This window comes from Rhamphochromis longiceps, linkage group LG19 (assembly GCF_057381845.1).
Source record: "Rhamphochromis longiceps isolate RC_006_pf linkage group LG19, R_longiceps_female_GT1.1, whole genome shotgun sequence".
Taxonomy (NCBI): domain Eukaryota; kingdom Metazoa; phylum Chordata; class Actinopteri; order Cichliformes; family Cichlidae; genus Rhamphochromis; species Rhamphochromis longiceps.
Window position 1 is genome coordinate 27,306,965 of NC_140575.1, and position 21,228 is coordinate 27,328,192.

The window sequence follows — 21,228 nt, forward strand, 5'->3', positions numbered from 1 at the left end:
ATTTAAAACGATTTCTGTATACAGAAAAGGATTATTGATGCTGTTGCTGATGTTTTGTCGTGGATTATGTTTTTGTTGTGTTTCCTTTTGTTTTGGTCCCTTATTTAGCTTTGTTTGTTCATTTCTGTTCCCATCATTGTTCGTTCCCGCCCACGAGTGCTCTCTTTGCTATCATTGTCTACTTTTCACCGTCTCCATCATGCTGCCTATTGGCTGTACTGTGGCATTCTGTTGTACGCTTTTGAGCATTTGTTGCTTTGATAATTATTTGGTTGTGTGAAATGGATCTTAAACTTAAGCATAAACATTTCCTACTTTATTTAAATTTAGTGTGCTCAGTCTACAATCTCATTGCACCAGTGCACCACTTGTGCCCATTTCAGCTGCCATTAGAATCCCATAGCTTTCAATTAGATCTGAAAGAATAGAACGCTCTTCCATCCTCTGGTGAACAGTCTTATGATTTCTTTCTTTCTCTTTGTTTGCTTGCCTTGGAAAATGATACCCATTTCTCAGAATACAATGTTTTCTTCAAAGCTTTGAAACTGCCTCGGGTCCCTCCCTGTTCTTTCTTCTTCTTCTTCTCCTTTGTTATGTTTCCTTTAGCAGCGTTGTTGCCTGCATATGGGTCAACGAGTCCGCCTAGCCCAATCCAAAGATTTGACCTGATTTCAAAGCAATCAGTGGAACCATCGGCACGTGTCACTCTGTGTTTCCTCTCGCTCTGTCTCTGTCCTCCCCACAGAGCTATACGGCAGCTCATCTCTCCAGCTCCTAAGCTGCTGGACGGGGTTAAAATGTTGAACAGCTGCTGGTGGCCCACCAGATGTGGGCTGTGGACCAAAAACATACTGTGCAGTCAGTTCTCATATTTGTTATGCAGTTTGCAAAAAGCTTTTTTTTAAATTTCATTTCTTAACAAATTTGCACATTATTAGAATTGAAATGCACCACACTAAAGAATGTATTTAATAAAACATGGTTAATAGATAACTATAAAAAGCTATTAAGTCGAACTATAAAACTAGGAATGACTGTGACCAGTTGACTAGACAAATAAATATTTGCTGCCCTTCCTTAGTCGGTTAAAATGATTATTTCTATTGTATTAATGTATAAAAGCAGGTAACTGTTGCGTCTAAGATGCTACAATACCACCATCCATAGCTACATGCCCAAAAGATGCTAAATGGGAAACAATTGAATGGGAAGTTGTTAACAAACAAGCTGATAATACAGATAATAGTTCTGCAGCACTCAATTCAGAAAATTGATATTTGTAGAGTGTCGGTGCAAAAATCTTGAGCAGTGATTTATTAAAATGTCTGCAAAAATACATGGAAATACAATATATAAGGAAAAAAATAGAATTTGAACAATTCTAACGAGCTTCAACACCAATCGAACTCCTTTATCTAAGCTTTCTTGTAATTTGTTTACGTAGTCTTCAGGAATAGTTCTCAGGGCTTCTTGAACAACATTCAGAGCTATTCTTTGGATGTTGGCTGCCGTTTGTAGTGTTCTCTGTCAAGATGATCCCGCACTGCTTCAATAATGTTGATGCTATTTATGACACTATGTTTGCACTGAAGCACCGCAGCAATTTCCTAATGTTGTAAACCTGCTCAACATTTGGCAATAAAACCCCTTTCTGATTCTGATTCTGATGTCCGAGCTCTGGGAAGATCAATCCATTACTGACAGTGTTCCATCCATTGTGCGGTTTTCTATCCAGATATGCTTTTATTGTGGTGTGTTTGGGATCATTGTCAGGCTGTAAAATGAAGCCATTGCAAATAGGATTCTTCACATTTTTAAGGACACACTGTACACCATGCCAACACATGCCAAGTTTGGGGGTAATAGAGTAGGTCTTTGAGAATCAGCTTGTTAATGCAAAAATACTATTTTATGCTGGTAAAACTGTGTTATCTTAGCATTTTTCCATAGATTTACAGTTTAAAATGGTTATTTGCTAAGTCTGTTATGTGTAGACACAGCATTGGTTAGGTTAGGTGAGTTGAGGTTGCAGATGCACAGCAATTGTGGTCAATTATGAAGGAGGTGAAATAGCATTCCATATGTAAAATGTAGAAGTGGATATGGATAAGAGTGCCAGCTGAGCCTTCAGCTGATGTCGGCTAGCGCTGAGATCAGCTAATTTGCCAGGATTGCTGTTGCTTTGGTGTATCGTTATCTCACAGGTTAATGTTGGCACGGCTATTCTCCAGATAGGTACATTAGAGAATTTCAAGATGTCAAATGTGCTTTCAAATCTATGACCACTACATATTTAATGACAATACATTTTAAGGGGAAAAATGAATAATTTAAGAGTAACTTTCAAAAATGCTGATCTGTCAGCAGCTGTCATCAGATTTTGATTTATCTAGCTAAATCTTGATTGTAAGTACACGATATGAGCTTTTTTTTACACCTGAACCCTACCCAGGAGTGCAGTGCACATATTGAAATTCTGTTTGCATAGGTGCAGATTTCCCATGTTAACAGGCTCATTTCTGTTAATTAGGAGAAAATAGTTACAGTCAGATTTGACCTTTGGGAGTTGTGCCTATCACTGTTAATTAAAGTTTGATTGCCAGAAGTCATGTAAAACTCTCGTCTATCAGCATATTTCACATCTGAATGACTTCAGCAGCTTCATCATCCTCCCCTCAATTTTCTGAGCTCAATTGCAGAATTCAAACCACCAGATTAAAAAGAGAAAAAACGTTTGGGGCTTTGAAGCAGTGTTGATGGAGGCTACTTGTTTTCGTCATTTCTGTTGTGTGCTCATCTTCAGGTTTTGACGCTGTACTTTGCACACAGCAGGACCTTGCTCTCTTTCACTCTGTTTCACTCAGCCCCTCACTACTTTTATTCCCTCTACACCAGCTCTGCCTCTCTGTGCTATTCTTTTCTGCCTCATGCTGTCTCACCTACACTCTGTAGATCTGTCTCTCTGCCCTGTAGACATTCTTTTATCCTCCCATCCCTCTGTCTCCCTCTGGCTCCCTGCGCCTGTACTTGGCTGCTTGCTATAAAAATAGCTTGGCCTAGATTACAGCAGCTGCATTGGCGCTGGCACTACAGTTGGTTTGGCTGGGCCAAGTGAGGTAGCCTGTTGTAATAAGAGGTTGGCAGTGAAGAGATGGAGTGCATGTGTGTATGTGTACATGTGTTTGTGTGTAAACATATACTAACGCGTGTCTTTGTGTTCATTTTTAATACACAGGCAATATACAGTATACTGTAGATTTGCATGCAGTTATTAGAGTTGTGCTTGTGCAGAGAAGCGTTTGGTTATATATGTGCATGTGCATGCATGTGTCCATACTATGAGCATGCGTGTATCAGCCCACCAATGGTGATCCACTGCCCTGATTCCTCCCCCCCGCTCCACTGCAGAGCTCCACTTCAGAATACAAATTGTGTTCGTCAGTGAGTCTGAGACAGTGTCTCATCCTTTGAGCATCTCTGCTGCCTCTCCGTCCACTCCTCTCCTCATCTCTTATGAAGTGCATTGTGCACATTAGAGAGAGCAATAGCTGGATTGCTATCCTATTGACTGCACTTTATGTGATAATTGCATGTATAACCGCTTATTGGTCATAAAGAAGCGAGGTTTAAGTGAAAGACAAAACACATTAGGTTACCAGGGGTTTACATTTCCTAAATCTAACCGTGTTCTTGGCATGTATCTTTACACTTTATATTTAGACACTGTTCTGTCAATATCTGCCTACAAAAAGAGACAACCGTACTGCAGCTTTTACTGTGTCACTACTAAATTAGCTGCAGCTTAAGCAAACAGATTAAACTTGACAGAATATTTCTATTTTAGGAGATGTACTTTGGAGTTGCTGGTGGACATATTTTGTTACCTTGCCAACAGTCTTTAAGTGAAGCTAAATTTATAGACCGCTGCCGGAATCCACATATTAACCGTACAGATGTAAGAGTGGTATCGGTTTTCTCATCTTGGCCTCAGGAAGATTTTTGTATGACGTGGAATTTATGGAAGCATATACATACAGCGTACCTCAGTAAATTGAATCTATAAAACAGTGCTGACCATAACAGCATTGTTACTTATAGCTAACAATAGACCAGAACATCTTCAGTTCTGCTGTTAACCCTCTAAATTGCCAGCATTTGAAAGGAAAAAATGAAAAACGTAGTGTTCCTCAGGTTTTTTCTTTCAGATTTTTATATAAGCCTTTATATTTTCCTGCACAAAGTCTTGTTTGGGCTCTCTTCATCCTGTGAGATCTAACAGAGAGAATTGTGAATGAGGAGAGAAGAATTGAGAATGAGGAGGAGCAGAGCTGCAGAATGAGGCCAGAGAGGAAGAAAAGTGCTTCATCATCCGCGGCGATCCATCCTACTTATCAGCTGCAACAAAACAGATCAAAGGAAGCTGCGCTTCGGTAGCCGAGAACAACACATGCAGTGGTCTGCACGGTTTGTTGATGCCAGTGGCCACAGCAGCGCTCCTTTAACCTTGACCCACCCACGACATTCATGTGAACTAATTATTTAGCTCTGATTTTGCACCATTCCTTACTGCCTTTAGTCCTTATTTTTAATTTAACAGACCTAATTCTACTCATATGTGTTGTTTCTGTACATTTTCTTCTTAAACATAAATTTTTGGACATACTTTTAAATCAAATCCCCATTAGATATATATATATATATATATATATATATATATATATATATATATATATATATATATATTTAGTTCATATTATTAAGCCAAAGCTAAAGGGGGAGCCTGCGGTGGTACCTGAAATGTAATGTGTTATCATTTCAATGTGTCAGATCCCCTTTTTTATCTGTCGTCCTCAGTGCATCATTGTAAATATAACCATCTATTCATTTGTTTCTGCTTGTCCAGTTTGGGCAGTAAGTAACTGTGGTTCAGCTAGAAGATCCTGGGTTTGAATCTAAGGCCTGGCTGGGAGCCTGTCTCTGCAGAAATGTGGTTGTGGGTACTCCAGCTTCCTCCTACAGAACAAAGATGTGCATGGATATACAGAAGTAGCCCCAGACTCACATGCAGGTTGGTTATCACCAGCATGTGTGCTACATGCTGTAAGTGGTAAATTTGCAGTGCCACATAGTATAATATACTGTTTTACAGTATGTTACAATATTCCAGAAGTAATAATTGATTAGTTCCAGGCAGAAAGGACCTAATCTCTGTTTATCTGCAAACATTTGCTTTGCTGATCTTTCTGTTAACAGGAAGTGAAACTTACTTTTTTTTCAGCTTTGACTCAAAGCTTTGTAAATAGGGGAAAGTGAAAAGAGAATTTTCCAAGAGGGCATAAATAAATGATCACAACCTCTGGCAAACTTAGACTACATTAAATTCAAGTAAACAGAGCTGATTCAAAAGAAAAGACGACATATGCGTGCCGCTTTATCACTCCTCTGCGTGTGATTAATGAGCTGTGGGAGTGCTTTTGATGTAACATCTAAACCTGTCAGGTATCATCACCAGCGCTGCCTGCTCGTGCTGCCATGACTTGAAAGACTAAAACAGTTTCAATCTCAACAGATGAAGCAGCTGACGGTGCTTTTCAGACAAGGTCAACATGTTACTGTGTCTGATATGTTGTGTTTTGTGGCTTTTACAGGGGAATTTTTCCAGACCGAGTGACTGACACTGTCTGCTGGAGGAATGTCACAGTCATCCATAAATATCTTTCTCATGTTCTCCGTCTGCTCAGTGTGGACAATGCCTGACACACACAGACAGAAATAGCCCTCACGGCCCAGAGCCTTAATATTAATGGCTTATAGGGACTTTGTTGTCTCGGCTGGTTAGACAATTATTATTATGAAATGGAGTGCTGGAGAGACAGATGATCTGAGTGATGGAAAGAAGACAAGGTGTGTTAGCATTTTACGCAATGGCATAATGTCTGTGGAATCTGGAAAATGATTGGTCTTCAAGTGGAATGGAAACTCAGTCTTTCAGTATAATCAAGGAGCTGTGGCAGCATCACCAGCTTCATCAGCTGCTTTATTGTGAGTCATAAAGAGCCACAGTACCACTAAAGTACAAACCAGTAACTGAAAAGTTCTTAAAAGGTTTTCGAGGCATCAAAATGCTGACAAAATAAGGTATATCTATTAACAGCATGCAGACAGACATCGGCATGATGGGCTTTTAGGCTTGTTGTTTGTCTGTATATTCCTATTCTCATGAAGTCACAGACCATGTCAACTGAAGGCAGCAAACAACTGACATCTGTGGTTATGCAATTGTGGCTTGACAAGGCAAAAAATAAAGCAGCGGATGCCTTCAGCGGAAAACATATTTTTCATTCACAGTGCTGATGGTAAGCCAGTAATCAGAGTGTATGTAATGTGCTGTGTTGGGCAGAAAAACTACACAAACACAGCTTGTATAGGATTGACTTTAACAGTTGATTTCACAAGGATTGTATTCATAACAGTGACAGCACATGTTAATAGACACCAATGTACCAGAAATATAAGGTGCAAACATTATAGCAGAACTGCTAATTTACATCTGTAGTCCCGGAGCAGGTCGCATAAGAACTTTATAATAAACAAAGACATGTAGCTGTGAGCCTTGTGTAACTTGATACTGCTAGAAATCATGCTGGACTAAAACGGATGCTGTGGATTAAGAGAATATTCAGCAGAAAATCCAAACCATACACCTCCACGCTCCAGTATACTGACTATAACCTTGTGATCTGAGATGTATTGAATTAACTTGATGTCTATTTCTGGAAAGGTAATGTTGAATCAGCTCCTCGCTTTTATTGTAAGATGATATTTTGTCTTATCTCCTCTCTGACTCCCTGAAGAAGTGAACCGTAACGGTACAGTTGAGGATCTCTCATGCTACACTTGAACTGGTGCTTATACAGCTTCTGCTCTCATTGTCCACCCCATATTTGTTGTCAGTATATCACAAAGACATCAGGTGTAAACACGACTTTCTTCTTAATGAATTGGTTGGTCTGTGTGACTCTGATGCTGGTGTTGTTTGACGTAAACATGGATTGATTTTTTTTTTTTCAAAGATGGTTGTGACACATTTTTCTCCCTCAACCCCGCGAACACAAAAGACAATTGTAATAAAAATAAAATGCAACAAAAGCGGAATAAACCGGCCGGTGAATTCTGCAGTGCGCCCTGCGTGGTTCGTCAAGCTCTACAGTGGCGTAAAACAAGACGAACGTGAGGATGGTAATGACGTCAATGTGGAGCCAGGAGCGGGGAGGGCAGGAGCCAGAGAGAGAGAGAGACGGAGAGAGTTTGTGCAGTTGCTGCAGCATCACTCACAGCAGCGCGTAAGTGCAGCGAGGAGTCCAGCCTCGACTCACGCAGCCGATTAAAAAAGAAACCATCCAGAACAGTCCGCCGGACTTAACCGCAGCTTCCTGGAGAAAAAAGCGACAGATATCTGCGTTTTCTGCGCCCTGCTAGAGTGGAAGAGAAAGACTTTTACTCATTTTTTTAAAAACCCAAAACACGCAAGGGAATGCCATCGATAAATATGAAACTGGAGATGGTGACCATCATCGCCTGCGAAGTAGATATTGAGGTGTTTACATCAGATAAAATGCAGGTACGGTTCACCCATAAAAAATGCACGTTGAAATGAAGCCTGCTTTTTGCGGTGTGTTGTGCAGCAGTTTGCTCGGGGCGACTGCATGCTGCCCCTGTAGAAGCGCATGAATGTCTTGGGTGACGTTGAATGCAGCCCTTCCTCAAACGAGGATTTTTATCAATGGGAGCCGCATCTCGGGGAGACGCACGCGCAGCGCCGCGCGTGCACGCCTCAGTGATTGACGCTGAATGAATTGCAAAAATTGCTGAAAAATGCACGAATGTTTTTTTTAAGGAATCATTGTGTATGCGTCAGTGTGTGTGTGCTTCAGATAGACGGCAATTATAAGATGAGGCTCGCAAGGCGATATTGGAATGGGGTATGATGAAGTGGATTGTCCATGCAAGACACATGTATGGAAATAAGCGAGGCGATGCTTAGACGCAGTGGCGAACAGGCTGTCTTGTACCCCCCCCCCCCCCTCTGTTTTATATCTGGCCTTACAGCAGCATTGCAGGTACATCAGGTTAAACGTGATGCCGGAAAAAAATATAAAAATAACTTGGTGAACATGAATAAACATGCAGTGGCATAAAAAATCCTGGTATAAGTGATTGAAATTGATGCCCTAGGAAATGATAATGGAAGGGGGGGGCTAATAGTTACAATTAGATTTGCCTTTGAGTACATTTGTGTCACTATAAATTCAGTATTGCACCCCCTATGGCAGTGTTTTTCTAAAAGCCCTCAGAACTGGGGTGGGCAATTTATTTTCCCAAGGGCCCACGTGAAACACTGGTGGAGGTATGCACCAATACTCTAATAGTGATATATAATTAATACTAAGCTGAAGTCAATTCTGCTCAGTTCTGTTGTGGTGTGGCACTTCATAACAGCTCCAGTTTCTCAGTTGGGCCCTTAGGGAAAATCAGCTGCCCACCCCTGCCTTGGGACACATCAGATACAGGTATTTGATAAACTGTCGGTCAGGAAAGCAGTTGCAATCAGATGAGTTCAAAATGAGCTTCAGGACCCCACCTTTGGCACCACAACATGCCAAGTTTGAGGCTTAAAAGGCTATGCAGATGGTCGGCCAAAGCTTGGCTCACCCGCTAAACCCTTTGGAAATTCCATGTCAGAATATATTCCCTCACCTGCTGCCTGCATGTCTGCTTGTCTGATCTGACTCATCACCAAAAATGACTGAAATACGAAAAGGGTGAAGGAATTCAAAATAAAGTAGCAGTATAAGGGGCTGTAGTGCAGTCTGGAGGTATAAGGACTTATCTGGCCTACAAACTCCAAATAATCCCTCTGTGGTTCTCACACTTAAGTGCTGTTGTGCTCTGGTGATATAGGCTAATTTTCTACCCTACAGAAGCTCAAATCTCAGTCACCACACCCAGCTTATAGACCATTAATTTTTTTTATTCATTCATTTATTTATTAGCAGTTTAATGTTTATCACTAACCTTCCCAAGCTATTCCAGTAACATGTACATAGGTGGATTGTTGAAGTTTCATTTCCATCTCTTAATGATGTTGTTGTGCTTGTTTGCTCCTGTTTTATGCTGTAAATATGTAACACAAAAAAACAGTCCCTGTTGACAACTGACTCATCCTATGGTCTGTGGCCCCTAGCTAGCCAGGCAGCTGCTGTGATTGCTCCCAGGTCTGACAGTTTCTAAACCACTGCAGACCAGCCAAGGTGAAAGACACCAATGTATCACCCTGCAGTTGTTCTCCAATTATAGGAGATTCAAATTTCCCTAGGGGATGTTAGAGTAAGAAAAACGACTGACGAGCTTCACCGTGGAACCTCTAAAGTGTTGATTATTTAGGATTTCGACTCACCCGTGACCTAATGTCTCTTAATTTATTGTACAGTTCATGATTGTGTGTTTCAAGGGGAGTCTAGGGTTGGATGTGTCATTTCTTTCGCTGTGAAAAACCTTCATTAAAACCTGCTGCTCCTTTAGATCGTCCGTCCTCCTCTGACAGGCTAGACACAGACAGGGGCAGGCCAGTCTGATCAGAGGACAGTCTTCACTAAACCTTCCTGTCAAACCGCTCTTATCAGCCCACCTCTCACAGACTCCGCCAAAGAAAAGGGGGTATGTGCACAATTAAAACAGCAGACAGAGGACTGAATAGCACAAAGAACACTAGTAATCCTGGTTTCTAGTGCACTGAGAGTGATGGAGAGCACAGAAGAAGAGGGCAGATTAAAGATGGGCACGTGGGGAGCACGCTCAGATTGAACCCACCTCCCCGTCAGTCTATTCTTGTTTTTTTTATTATCATTTAACCAGATCTGAGCCTGTCTGAGGCCCATGTTTTTATTACTATGCCTAAATCTGTAGATGACAGATAATAATCGGAATGCTGTTTTGTTCCAAAGCACTTTGGGTGAACTTAAGTGGATTGATGCTATTTATAGACCCGTCAAGGAAAGATTAAGCAGTGTTGGTGTTTGAAAGGGGAACATGAAGAAAAACAAGTGAGTGCTTTGACATGGTTGAAAACGGCGCAGCTCGGGTCTTTGCTGATTACATCATTAATGAGACAGACTGAGAGGCTACGCACAGGGTAGGTTGTTGTCATAATAATGGGAAGGCTGATGGTGTAGAAAGCTCTCTTTTTTCCAGAAAGTGCTTGGGATCCATTTTAGATTAAACAAAAGGACTGTTGATGTTAAGTTCGGCAAGGCCGGAGGTGCAGGTTGACTGCATGCACACCTCATGTCATTACCTGCAGAATGTACCAGCATAAGCAGATGACAGCACGGGACACATTTTGAAGGTCGTAGCATGTTTTGGCATGCTGTGAGTGTATTTTAGGACAAAGCTTGCCTTTGCAGTTACAGTTACCATGCATGCTTGATTTGATGTTGACACTTTCATGTAATTTTTTTTTAAATATCCACTTGCACTTTCATATAGGTGTAAATAGATAATGCGCGCCTGTCGACCTGCTCTTTCTCTTGACAAGTTCGTCTCTGGTTTCACTCAGTCGCAAAATATGTGTGTTGTTTCTTTTTTTTTTTTTTGGAGGGTGGGTGGGCGTTAATTAGGATGCCTATGTAGTGCTTTACACATTTGCCTAACAACCAAAAGATGTCCCCTTTGATCCCAGGAGAAGACACAAATCCCTGTTGGGATGTGTCAGGAATAGGGCTGCCACAAACGATTATTTTGATAGTCGACTAGTCACAGATTATTTTTGCGATTAGTCGACTAATCAGATCATCACCCATTGGACGTAAAACTACAGCTTACTGCACCAGCAGCATCTGCTCTTATATAACTATCATTAGCTTACAGCTGTGTGTAAGGTATGTGCTAACTAAAAATAAAGACAAGATGATAGTTCATTAAATTTTAATGAAATTTGCAGATTGTTTCGGTGGAGTTTAATAAACTCCTTGCTATCTAAAATATAACGGGACACCGGAGTAAATTCTCGAGCATCTCACACTTCTGATAATCAGCTGTCTGCTTGACGTTTATTCAGCTGTGTAAAAACTATAACTTTAATCTCAGCCAAACCGATTTACTCAGGAACAAATAAAATACTAAAAAAAAAAAAGCCAAAGAATAACATCGTTAAGTTATCTAAGTGACTTATATATCATGTTTAACCTGAGTAGCGAAAGACAGCGGTGGGTTTGAAAACGATTTGCCAGGAGTCCGGTGTTCTCACGGCTCTAGTGAGCCTAGCCCCCGGCTCGCTATCGAGCTAGTGGGTAACAGACGTCTCTGAAAACGTCGGAGCGCTTTTGAAAATATGTGGTGTCCTGATAAACTGAGCAGATATTTGAGGCTTACACAGCTACATTCTCGCCTGAAAATATGTTAAACATTTATTTTGTGACCCAGAAAGAATAATAAGAGTAATATTAAAACTAACTAGCTGCCGCCATTGTTGTAAACTGAGCTGGGCCGCGCTATGAATTCTGGGACACAGCTGCTTCTTCTTCGGGGTTTAACGGTAGCTGACATCCTTGTACATGCAATGCTGCCATCTTCTGTTTCAGTCCGTTATTACACTCTTAAATCCTGCCACTTATTCCTGCGTCTTTTGTGATCTTACAAAGCATCAAACGACGCGTCGACTATTAAATCAGTCGTCGACGATTTTGATAGTCGACGTAATCGTGACTAGTCGACTAATCGTGGCAGCCCTAGTCAGGAAGGGCATCGGGTGTAGAAATCTGGCAAATCGAACATGCCGAGCTACCCACTGAGGCGACCCCTTGTGAGTAAGGGAGCAGCCGAAAGTATCTTTATGATACGTTTAACACATCGGTGTTGCTGGAAAAAACAGCATTTTGACATCATGACCTCTTCACACTTACAGCTCCATCGGTTCTCCCGACAGTCAGACCCGCCTCATCATGAAAACAGCACACAGAGGCTACACTGCAAACCACCAAGTACAGCTATTTTCGACTTATGCCTGATTTCCCCCACACAGAAGACTCTAGTAACACTGACACACTCACACACTCCAACCACAACAGTGAGTCAGCGGACTCGCAGACCTACAGACAAACATCTCTGTCAGCAAACACAAACAGCACCTCGCAGAGGACACTGGGAGAATTCTCCATCCACCTGGGTCACTTTCCATTTGTCCCGTCGACTGTCTGTCTTTCTGCCCGTCTCTCACTTCCCTGCGTCTGTTCTCACGCTTTGCTGTTGTAGAAACCGCGCTGGTTATGAGGAAGGAGACGAGATCTGATGACTAATCTGCGCTTTTGTTGTTCAGCAAAACTGAAGAGTGATTTTGCTGACGTCTGTGATGTTTTCATTCTTTCCCGCTGTCTTTTTTTAATGTGCTACGTTACATAACGTGTGTGTGTGTGTGTGTGTGTGTGTGTGTCCCAGGCCTCTGGTAGAGGACCTGAGCTTGAAGGGTAAAGTAAAGATTGCCCGAAGGGTGAGTGTGGAATTTTTTTATATAGGCCTTATGTACAATATAGCAGAGTGAAGATAAAAAATATACATGTATCAGTCCCACTTAGACATTTGGCCTTTTGTTTTAATATTCTAGGGAAATACCACTGACAGAGCTCTTAGTGCATACCGAATAACCATGCATTAGATTTGAGCGTTCATGTTATCTTAGACTCACATTTAAAAACATTGTTGTGATGCTGCCAGACCAGGTGTTTGTGTAAGGCAAGAGGCAGAGAAGCAACAGAAGGGTAGGGTAGGGAAGGCAGAATGGATGTAGACATCGGCAGTATCATTTTCTGTGCTGGTAGGAAACTAGATCTGCATATTGGCAGGGTTGAGCGATCCTGGGTCTGAGCAGTGGGCTCAGGTGTGCCTGTTCCCCCCACTCTGGGCACTGGGCAGGCGGCATTCACATTTGCCTGAAACCTTAGATAAGTGCTCGAGCTCAGGTGTCAGCTAAAGGTTAGTGCTGTGTCCGTTAGGGTGACGTAGAACAAAGGACATGCTCCTGGCTTGGGTGTCTGGTTACCATGTAGCCAAGATGACATGACTGTGTGATAAGATTAGATGCAAAATAAAAAAGGTCTTGCAATGGAATGTAGGGGCTCCCAATTTACTTACCGAGGACAAAGGGTTCGGAAACGGCATCATGCAGTGACTGGTCTTTGTTATTGAAGGTTCTTGTGGAACATAATTTTCTTGTCAGAATTTCCAATTAGATTTCCTGTCTCAGAAAAATGGCTGTGAGAATGCAAGGGACTGAAAAAGCAACATCAAGCCAATTACTAAGGAAAAACACAGCAAGAGTTTTACATACCCTGCAGTCTATGGCGTATACACTGCACTGTGAAAGCTAAGGGCAAAAACTAATAATATTAAGTATAGAGCTGTGTGTTTATCCATATGCGGCACATAGATTAATAGATTATGCATTCAATTGTATATCATAAAATAAACACACTTATGAGTCTCAGTTTCTAAAAACAAGTACACTTTTCTTTTTGTGCAATTTTGCTTTTAGTTTGCTTTTAGTTAGATAACAAATCCCAGCAACAGTGGCCTCAAGGGAACTTATATTGTAAGGTAAAGACCCTACAATAGGAAAAAGAAAACCTCAACAATCAAACAACGCCCTTTGAGGAAGAACTTGGTGACAGAGGGAAGGAAGAACTCCCTGTTAACAGGAAGAAGCTTCCGGTAGAACCAGGCTCAAGGAGGATCAGCCATCTGCTGAGACCAGTAAATCAAACACTGTGGAGTTTTGGGACTTTCGGTGTCTTAATATAAGGAATTTGACATGTCATTGTAAACTGTTAGGCCATGAAAGTTTCTCTCCTGTTTCAGAGCAATTCATAAGGAATTAAAAGTACATTGGTAGATATGTGATGCACCTAGGGTCATGCTTTTACCATTTTGAATCACTGTCCATAATATTTCTGCAACAAAACATGGTGATGTAACTGTGCAGCATGCTCTTGCCTTTGTTTCTGTACTGCTTAATCATCACTAGAGATGCTGTATCACCACAGAGTAATGCACTGATTGCCACCAGAGATGTTGAAAGAGGGTAAAATGCAAGAGTGAGCAGTAGGAAGTGAGAGTGGTGAGCTCATTTGTCTGTACTCTGCGGCCTGAGTTAAGGACTGTTGGTGTGGCATCTTTTAGCCACCTTATGTAATGTTGTGTAACTCTCTGGATTATCGTCACCTTAAAAGCGTACGGATCTGCGTGCGAGCCAGCTAGAAATTTCATGCGTGTGCTTGTATCACCATCTGTGTGTTCTGCCTAAATGGAGCTGAAGAGGAAAAGCTCCAGCTTCGATAAAAAATCGGTTTTAAAAAAAACCGTAATGACCACGTTGGCGGTAATAGGATTAATGAGTCTCCCTGTGCTATAAACTGATTTTTAGCTCCCTGTCGTGGACACGTTGTGCCCTTGGCAGTGGCAGCATAGCAGTGCAGCGTTGGGCCCTGTCAATTCAGCTCATTGCTCAAGGTATTTATTCACCTGTATAACACTTGGCCCATTCACATGCCTTCCCAGTGTTTTCAGAGCCGTCACAATGAAGACAAAGCTGTTAATCACAGATTGTTCTCACTGTTTTGTAATACTAAGGATTTGCTGCTATGCTAATGTTAATGGCTGATTTGAGGAAAGCTGTGATTCCCTATGTTGGTACAGGTCACTGCACACACACAAACACACACGCACAATCTTTATCCGGAGTTTATCCAGTGATACTGAGTCAGATTTTTTTCTCTCTGACACATTACCTAATCCTAAGTAGTCACAAGCTAACAGTAGCTTACAATGTTTTATATTGTAAGCTAAAACACTAACCCCTAACCTCCAGGCTGAATGTAGCCATAACAGCCAACAGAAACCACTGAGCACCTATAATTTGTATGTGGCATGTTACAAGCGTATTGTAAAATACTCAAGTACTTTATGTTTCAGTTCAGGGCTTTTATGTTGGTTTTTGGAAACTCTCTGGTGTTTATTTATTTAGGACCGTGCATGTTAATGAACATAAATGTAAAATAAATTACATGAATGTAAACATGCCAGATTATAGCCAAGGGCTAATTTCCATCTGTTGTCCATAAAACATTAAAAAATAGACATAATAATTCATAATTCATTTATAATAAAAACTCCATCACCAAACTCACACATATCATTCTATTCCCAAATAAAACATTAAAACTATACAACTTATACATGATCACACACTTGATTTGTCCATAACCAGTTTTTAACCTGTGCCTTAAACAAGTTGAATCTCGAGCATTCTCTAATGGATCGGGGAAGACTGATCCACAGATGGCCACCCTGGACAGAAAGGACGTTCTGCCCAAATGCTGTCCGTCTGTGGGGAATAAACAAGTCTCCTCGGGTTGTAGCTCGATTGGTCCTGTCTGAGCTTTCTTTATGCCTAATGAACTGCTTTAGTGGTGGTGGAGCAAGGGAGTGTAAGACTTTATATATTAAACACACTCTTTTAAGTTTCACTAAGTTATTGAAGTTCAGTAATTTATGTTATGTGTTGGATTTTGGCTCTTTTGGGGGAGCACTAGTTTGCACACCTCTCAATCAAGCATGTAAAACAATACTAGACAGAAAATGAATTGATGTTGATCGCATTGCTCATAAATATTTAAACAGTTAATATATGAAGTATTTCTTTATGCAGTTTATTGAACTATTTATGCCAATGAAGCCGTGTTGAGCTGAACTTCAATTCAATTCAATTTTATTTGTACACAACTCAACAACAGTCGCCTCGAAGCACTTTATATTGTAAGGTAGACCCTACAATAATACATACAGAGAAAAACCCAATAATCATATGACCCCCTATGAGCAAGCGCTTTGGCGACAGTGGGAAGGAAAAACTCCCTTTTAACAGGAAGTAACCTCCGGCAGAACCAGGCTCAGGGAGGGGCGGGGCCATCTGCCGTGACCGGTTGGGGTGAGAGAAGGAAGACAGTAACTTACATATACATATATATATATGTGTGTGTGTGCATATTTTTATCTATCTATCTGTATATATATAGATATCTATATGTATATGAACGTGTCTGGACATAAAGGGTTTTTTTTTTTTTTTTGCTTCTGTAAGGCTTCTTGTTTCTGTTTGTAGTTTGCTTATAGGATTAATGGATCAAGCTTGAGTAAGTAGTCTCTGGTAAGAGTAAAACAGAGGTAGCATTTTTACAAAATGCAGTCTCAAAACCCACTGGCTAACATCTGAAGCTTTTAAAAATGTCTCTTCCATTGTAAACAAAGATCAGGAAACCGTGGCGAATGATTTTTGCTGTATACAATGGAAGCTGCAAATGTTGGCAGTTATCCCCACAGGTAAAGTCATCAGATAATAGCAGATGGGTTCCCAGATTGCCAGTTAACTAAATTTCTCAAAGAAGCTGGAAAAAAAGTGGTGGTAAAATTTAGCGGATATGTACAATTAGAATCTACGTTTAATAAAGTCACTTCCAAGCCATTTGAGTTATTGACTTTCAGTTTTTTAAACAAACAGATAAACTATTATGTAGTTTACAGATGTTTAATTGAAGTTAGAAGATTTTCAAAGTCCTGCCTTTACTTTAATACTAATGTGAAGATGGCTAGAACAATTATCAGTAATCTGAGATGGGGAAAAAAGGGGACTAACGAGGTGTAATAAATAATTTCCCTTTATTTAGACGCTATATGAGGAGTAGATAATGGATGTTAGTGGTCATGCACAATAAATGAAACTTAAAAACCTAGAAAACTCAAGAAATCCTCTTTGTAATTTGAGTTTTTATTTTATTTTATTTTTTTACTGTGATTTCTCTAAAATCCGCCACTTGAAGGGTCTTCTATATTTTAAATATAATACATATTCAACTGGAAAGCTATTAGAGAAAGTATACTGGAACAGAAATGCATGCAGGTACAGTTATTTTTCGTCCAGCGCCGTCTGTTATCTCTCCAATCAGATCTTCCTACCTTGTTCGTCCTCATTACATTGGTTCCAGTTTGGTCCTTTAGGGAGGACAGTAATTAAAAACGATTGTCTACACACTTAAGAAATTAATTTTCTTAATTATTCCAGCATTATCTATATTTAGTGTAACACCATCCCCCACTCACCCAGAAGCTCTGTGGCCTAGTTTGTTGATTTTCACCCAAATCCAATTCAAGTGTGAGGGTCTGGATTAGACTGTGTTAAAGCTCGGCACGTGTCGCAGAGAAAGCTGAGTAATTCCCCAAAGGAAGGGGAAAAAAACAAAACCCTTCTTCACGTCCCAATTAGGTTTGGTTAATCTTTTCATTTTGATCCAAAACGCCAAATGGTGTAATTCAACATGGAACTGAACAAGCTTGTGGATTACAGTCATGGATTGTGCTCTGAGTGCCAGGGTGATTGAAATACTGTACAGGATTAAATGGGAAACCAGATAAAAATGGAGCATTGTGGCCCAGTCAGTCAATTTAAATCAAGGAAATCTCAGATAAACTTGTTGGAAATGGGGCGCGTGGGCCTGCTAATGTGTATTTTTAACATTGTGAAAGGGTGAATTTGAACTGAAACGACATTTTTCATCTAAATCTAAAGTTGTCTAAGGCTAGGGTTAAATTTAACCAAATCCTCTTTCATTGTAGTTTTTATTATTATGTGTTAGTTTAATTTGCCCTCCAACCAGGGTTGTTATAGTTATGCTGCTCTATTATTTTCTCGACCATTATTGTCTATCTGAAGAATCCTGAGAAACGGTTTCTGACCAAGCATCAATCCAAATAACCCTTAATTTAAATGCTGTTATTGTAATTTTATTTGTCTACTATTAAAGGTCCAAAATTGCTACAGACGAATATCAAATGCCTTTTCTGCGTTACCTATTATTTTGAAAATAATTAATTATATTTGTGCGTGCGTGATGCATTTTCAGGCATCATCAAAGAAATAATGGAACATGTAGCTGTGTTGCAGATGATGCTACTCGCTGGTTCCCGGCAGTGACAGGAAACTAACAGCTAAATAAATGGACCTTATGTAACTCTATAAACACAATGAGCTGACAAACACAACAATAAAAAGTGACAGCGTGTAGGCGCTTTTGTGAAAACATCGCAATTTGAACACAGCTTGCTGAGAATACATTCCAGTATTTGTCCAGTGTGTCTGAAATCGTTTATCCGTCAGTAAGAACAGGAAGAACCTGCAGGTCTGCTGAGCGTTAGTGCTGTTTACATATTAAAGAAACTTAATCTCCCTTTTACATAAGACGGGAAAACACTTCAAGTCACAGTCATCTGATACTTGACCAGTTCATTAGGTAGAGAAGGTGTGAAGTAGATCCTGTGGGGTTTTTTTCTCTAACCAGCTTCCTGTTTCTCTCAGCACTGCTCTTTAAATTACTACTTTCTTTTGTTCTGCCACCGAAAACCATGTTGACATTTCCCAGTAAACTTGCACACCTCATCCCTATGCTGTCTGATCTTTTTTTGAGCTTGCTGCTGTGAGCATGCACACAGTTATGTCCTTTTGCCACTGCGATGACAGCCTTCCCTTTACAGTCAGGAGCATAACTACCCTATTAACCCAAGGGGGAAGCTTCTGAAAGGAAGGCCCTGGAGAAACTGCAAGAGAGGTTGCAGCTTACTAGCAAGCTTAGTGTCTTTTTATGTTGGTGTCTTTTGTGCTAGTTTGCAGTTGTGCCTGCCTCTTTGTTGGATCTCCTGTATGTATCTTCCCCCCTCCACAGACAGTTCCTGAACTGCGGCTTTTGATTGCAGATCTTTTTATGTGTACGCTAATTATGGTTAATATTACGTAATGCAAGAATGTAATCATATGTAAAAGCTAATTTCCATTTTCCCACTTTATACTAGTAGAAGCATTCAAGAGGACCTTTTCAAGTGTATTTTTAAGGGCCGTCTTGCTGCTGGAAGCATGAAATCATTTATATGTATGAGGAAATAAAATTCAGATTAAAATAATATCTATAGCTTTTTAGTGAAAACAAGTAAAAACTAAGATCATGCAATTATACAATAAAATACTGACTTGCAAATAAATCTGCGAGTTGTCCAGCACGCTTGCATGCACACGTGGAGGTCGTAAAGATGGCAATTGTTCTGTCAAAAATGTTGAAATAAAGGCACTATTAAGTTAAGAGGTTGCCATCATTAAAAATGCCTAACCTGATAATGACCTTCAAAATGAAGTCCATGAAGACTGTGCTATAACACAATTATAAAAAATGTTCATAAATTCACAGAAAATTTTGATTATTTTATTTTTTACTGTGGAATTACTGTAAATCAGGGGTCACCAACACGGTGCCCGCGGGCACCAGGTCGCCCGCAAGGACCACATGAGTCGCCCGCGGGCCTGTTCTAAAAATAGCTCACCATAACAACTTACCAGTAAGCTGCATCTATTTTTATTTTTTCTTCACAATTGCATTGGTGTTAATTTGTTAGAGATAATATATTAAAAAAAGTTTATTATTAAATATTAGATCATGATCTAATATTTAGTGCTAGCTGGTCTCCACGGAAACAGTTGCCGTGAAGACCAGCAAAGGCAAAGGTGAGGAGATGAGGAAAACATGGCAGAAAAAAGGAAGAAAACATATAATTTTCACAGTGAATGGGAGGAAGAGTTCTTTTTTACCACTGTGAAAGATTCATGCGTGTGTCTCATTTGCGGGGCAACTGTGGCAACGGCAAAGCGGCACAAGGTGGAGAGACATTTCCGAACGTGTCACACAAGCTACCATGCTAACTACCCAAAGGGCAGCACACTGCGAGCGGAAAAGGCCCGCGAATTAAAGGCAGGTTTGAGCAAACAGCAGTCTTTTTTCACGAGACCGGTGAAAAACTCTCAAAAAGCAACCGAAGCCTCATTTAGAGCTACACATTTCATGATTAAGAAAAAGAAGGCATTTTTAGACGGGGAGGTTTTCAAAGAAGCAATGATGATAATTGCAAAAACTGTGCTTAAAGACGAGAAATATGGAAACGATGTAATCTCCACTCTCTCTGATGTCCAGCTGGGGGCAACTACAATTGTTAGAAGAGTGTCGGCTATGTCCGGGAACTTGGCCAATCAGTTGGATCAGGATCTGGCAAAGTGCAGTTGGTTTAGCATCCAGTGTGACGAGTCCGTCGACAGCAGCAGTACAGCACAGCTGATGGTCTTTATCCGGATGGTATTTGATGGTTTCTCCACAAAAGAAGAACTTCTGACACTACTGCCGCTAAAGACAACAACGAAGGGAGTTGACATCTATAACGCGGTGAAGGAGTTTTTCGCGAAGAAAAAGGTACCGTTGGAAAAGCTGGTATCAGTGACTACCGACGGGGCTCCTGCTATGATCGGCCGACATACGGGATTCATCGCTCACTGTAAAGGTGACACAGAGTTCCCAAACTTCATGCATTACCACTGCATCATTCACCAGCAGGCGTTATGCGCAAAGGTGATCGGCTTCGAGCACGTCATGACTCCCGTCGTGAAGATCATAAACAGCATCCGCTCCAGAGCTAAACAGCACAGAACATTCAAGGTGCTATTGGAGGAGCTGTCAGCTGAATATGGTGACCTGCTACTACATACGGAAATCCGATGGCTCAGCAGGGGACGGATTTTGCTTCGTTTTTTGTCACTTTTGGGTGAAATCCAGGAGTTCATGCAATCCAAAGGGGAAGACACATCTCTGCTGGAGGACACTGAGTGGACACTTGACCTTGCGTTTTTAACAGACATTACTGGGAAACTGAACCATTTGAACTGTGAGCTGCAAGGCAAAGGTAAGACTGTTGCTGACATGATAAGTGCTTTAAATGGATTTAAAGCCCAGATGAGCATCTTCTCTGTGCATTTACAGAGAAAAAAGGTGCTGCACTTTCTTTCTGTGCAGATGGTGCTGAAAGACAATGCTTCTGCATCTGAGACTTTTGCCAAAGTTGCAGAAAAGTACACTCAAGTCATAAACTGACTTGGTCAAGAGTTTGAGAACAGGTTTTGTGACCTTGATCAGCTTGAGCCATGCGTCTCATTTGTTTCCAATCCTTTCATGAATGTGGACACAACATGCATTGCTGAGCAACTAAGTTCAATGTTCAGCTTGGATGCTGGACAGGTGGAAATCGAAATTGTAACAT

At 40.8% G+C, this 21,228-nt stretch overlaps 1 protein-coding gene across 3 annotated transcripts in view; it reads left to right on the forward strand.

The window, feature by feature from the left end:
• rcan3 (regulator of calcineurin 3) overlaps positions 1–21,228 on the forward strand; it is a 48,467-nt gene that overhangs the window by 12,633 nt on the left and 14,606 nt on the right. The window contains exon 1 of one of the 3 annotated variants that reach the window (XM_085392097.1): positions 7,286–7,621. The exons of the other annotated variants lie outside the window; for them this stretch is intronic. Within the exon in view, the coding sequence (XP_085248223.1) occupies positions 7,535–7,621 (87 nt within the window). The 5' untranslated portion in view covers positions 7,286–7,534. Of the gene's footprint in view, positions 1–7,285; positions 7,622–21,228 lie in introns of those variants that run through there. 3 annotated transcript variants of the gene reach the window in all.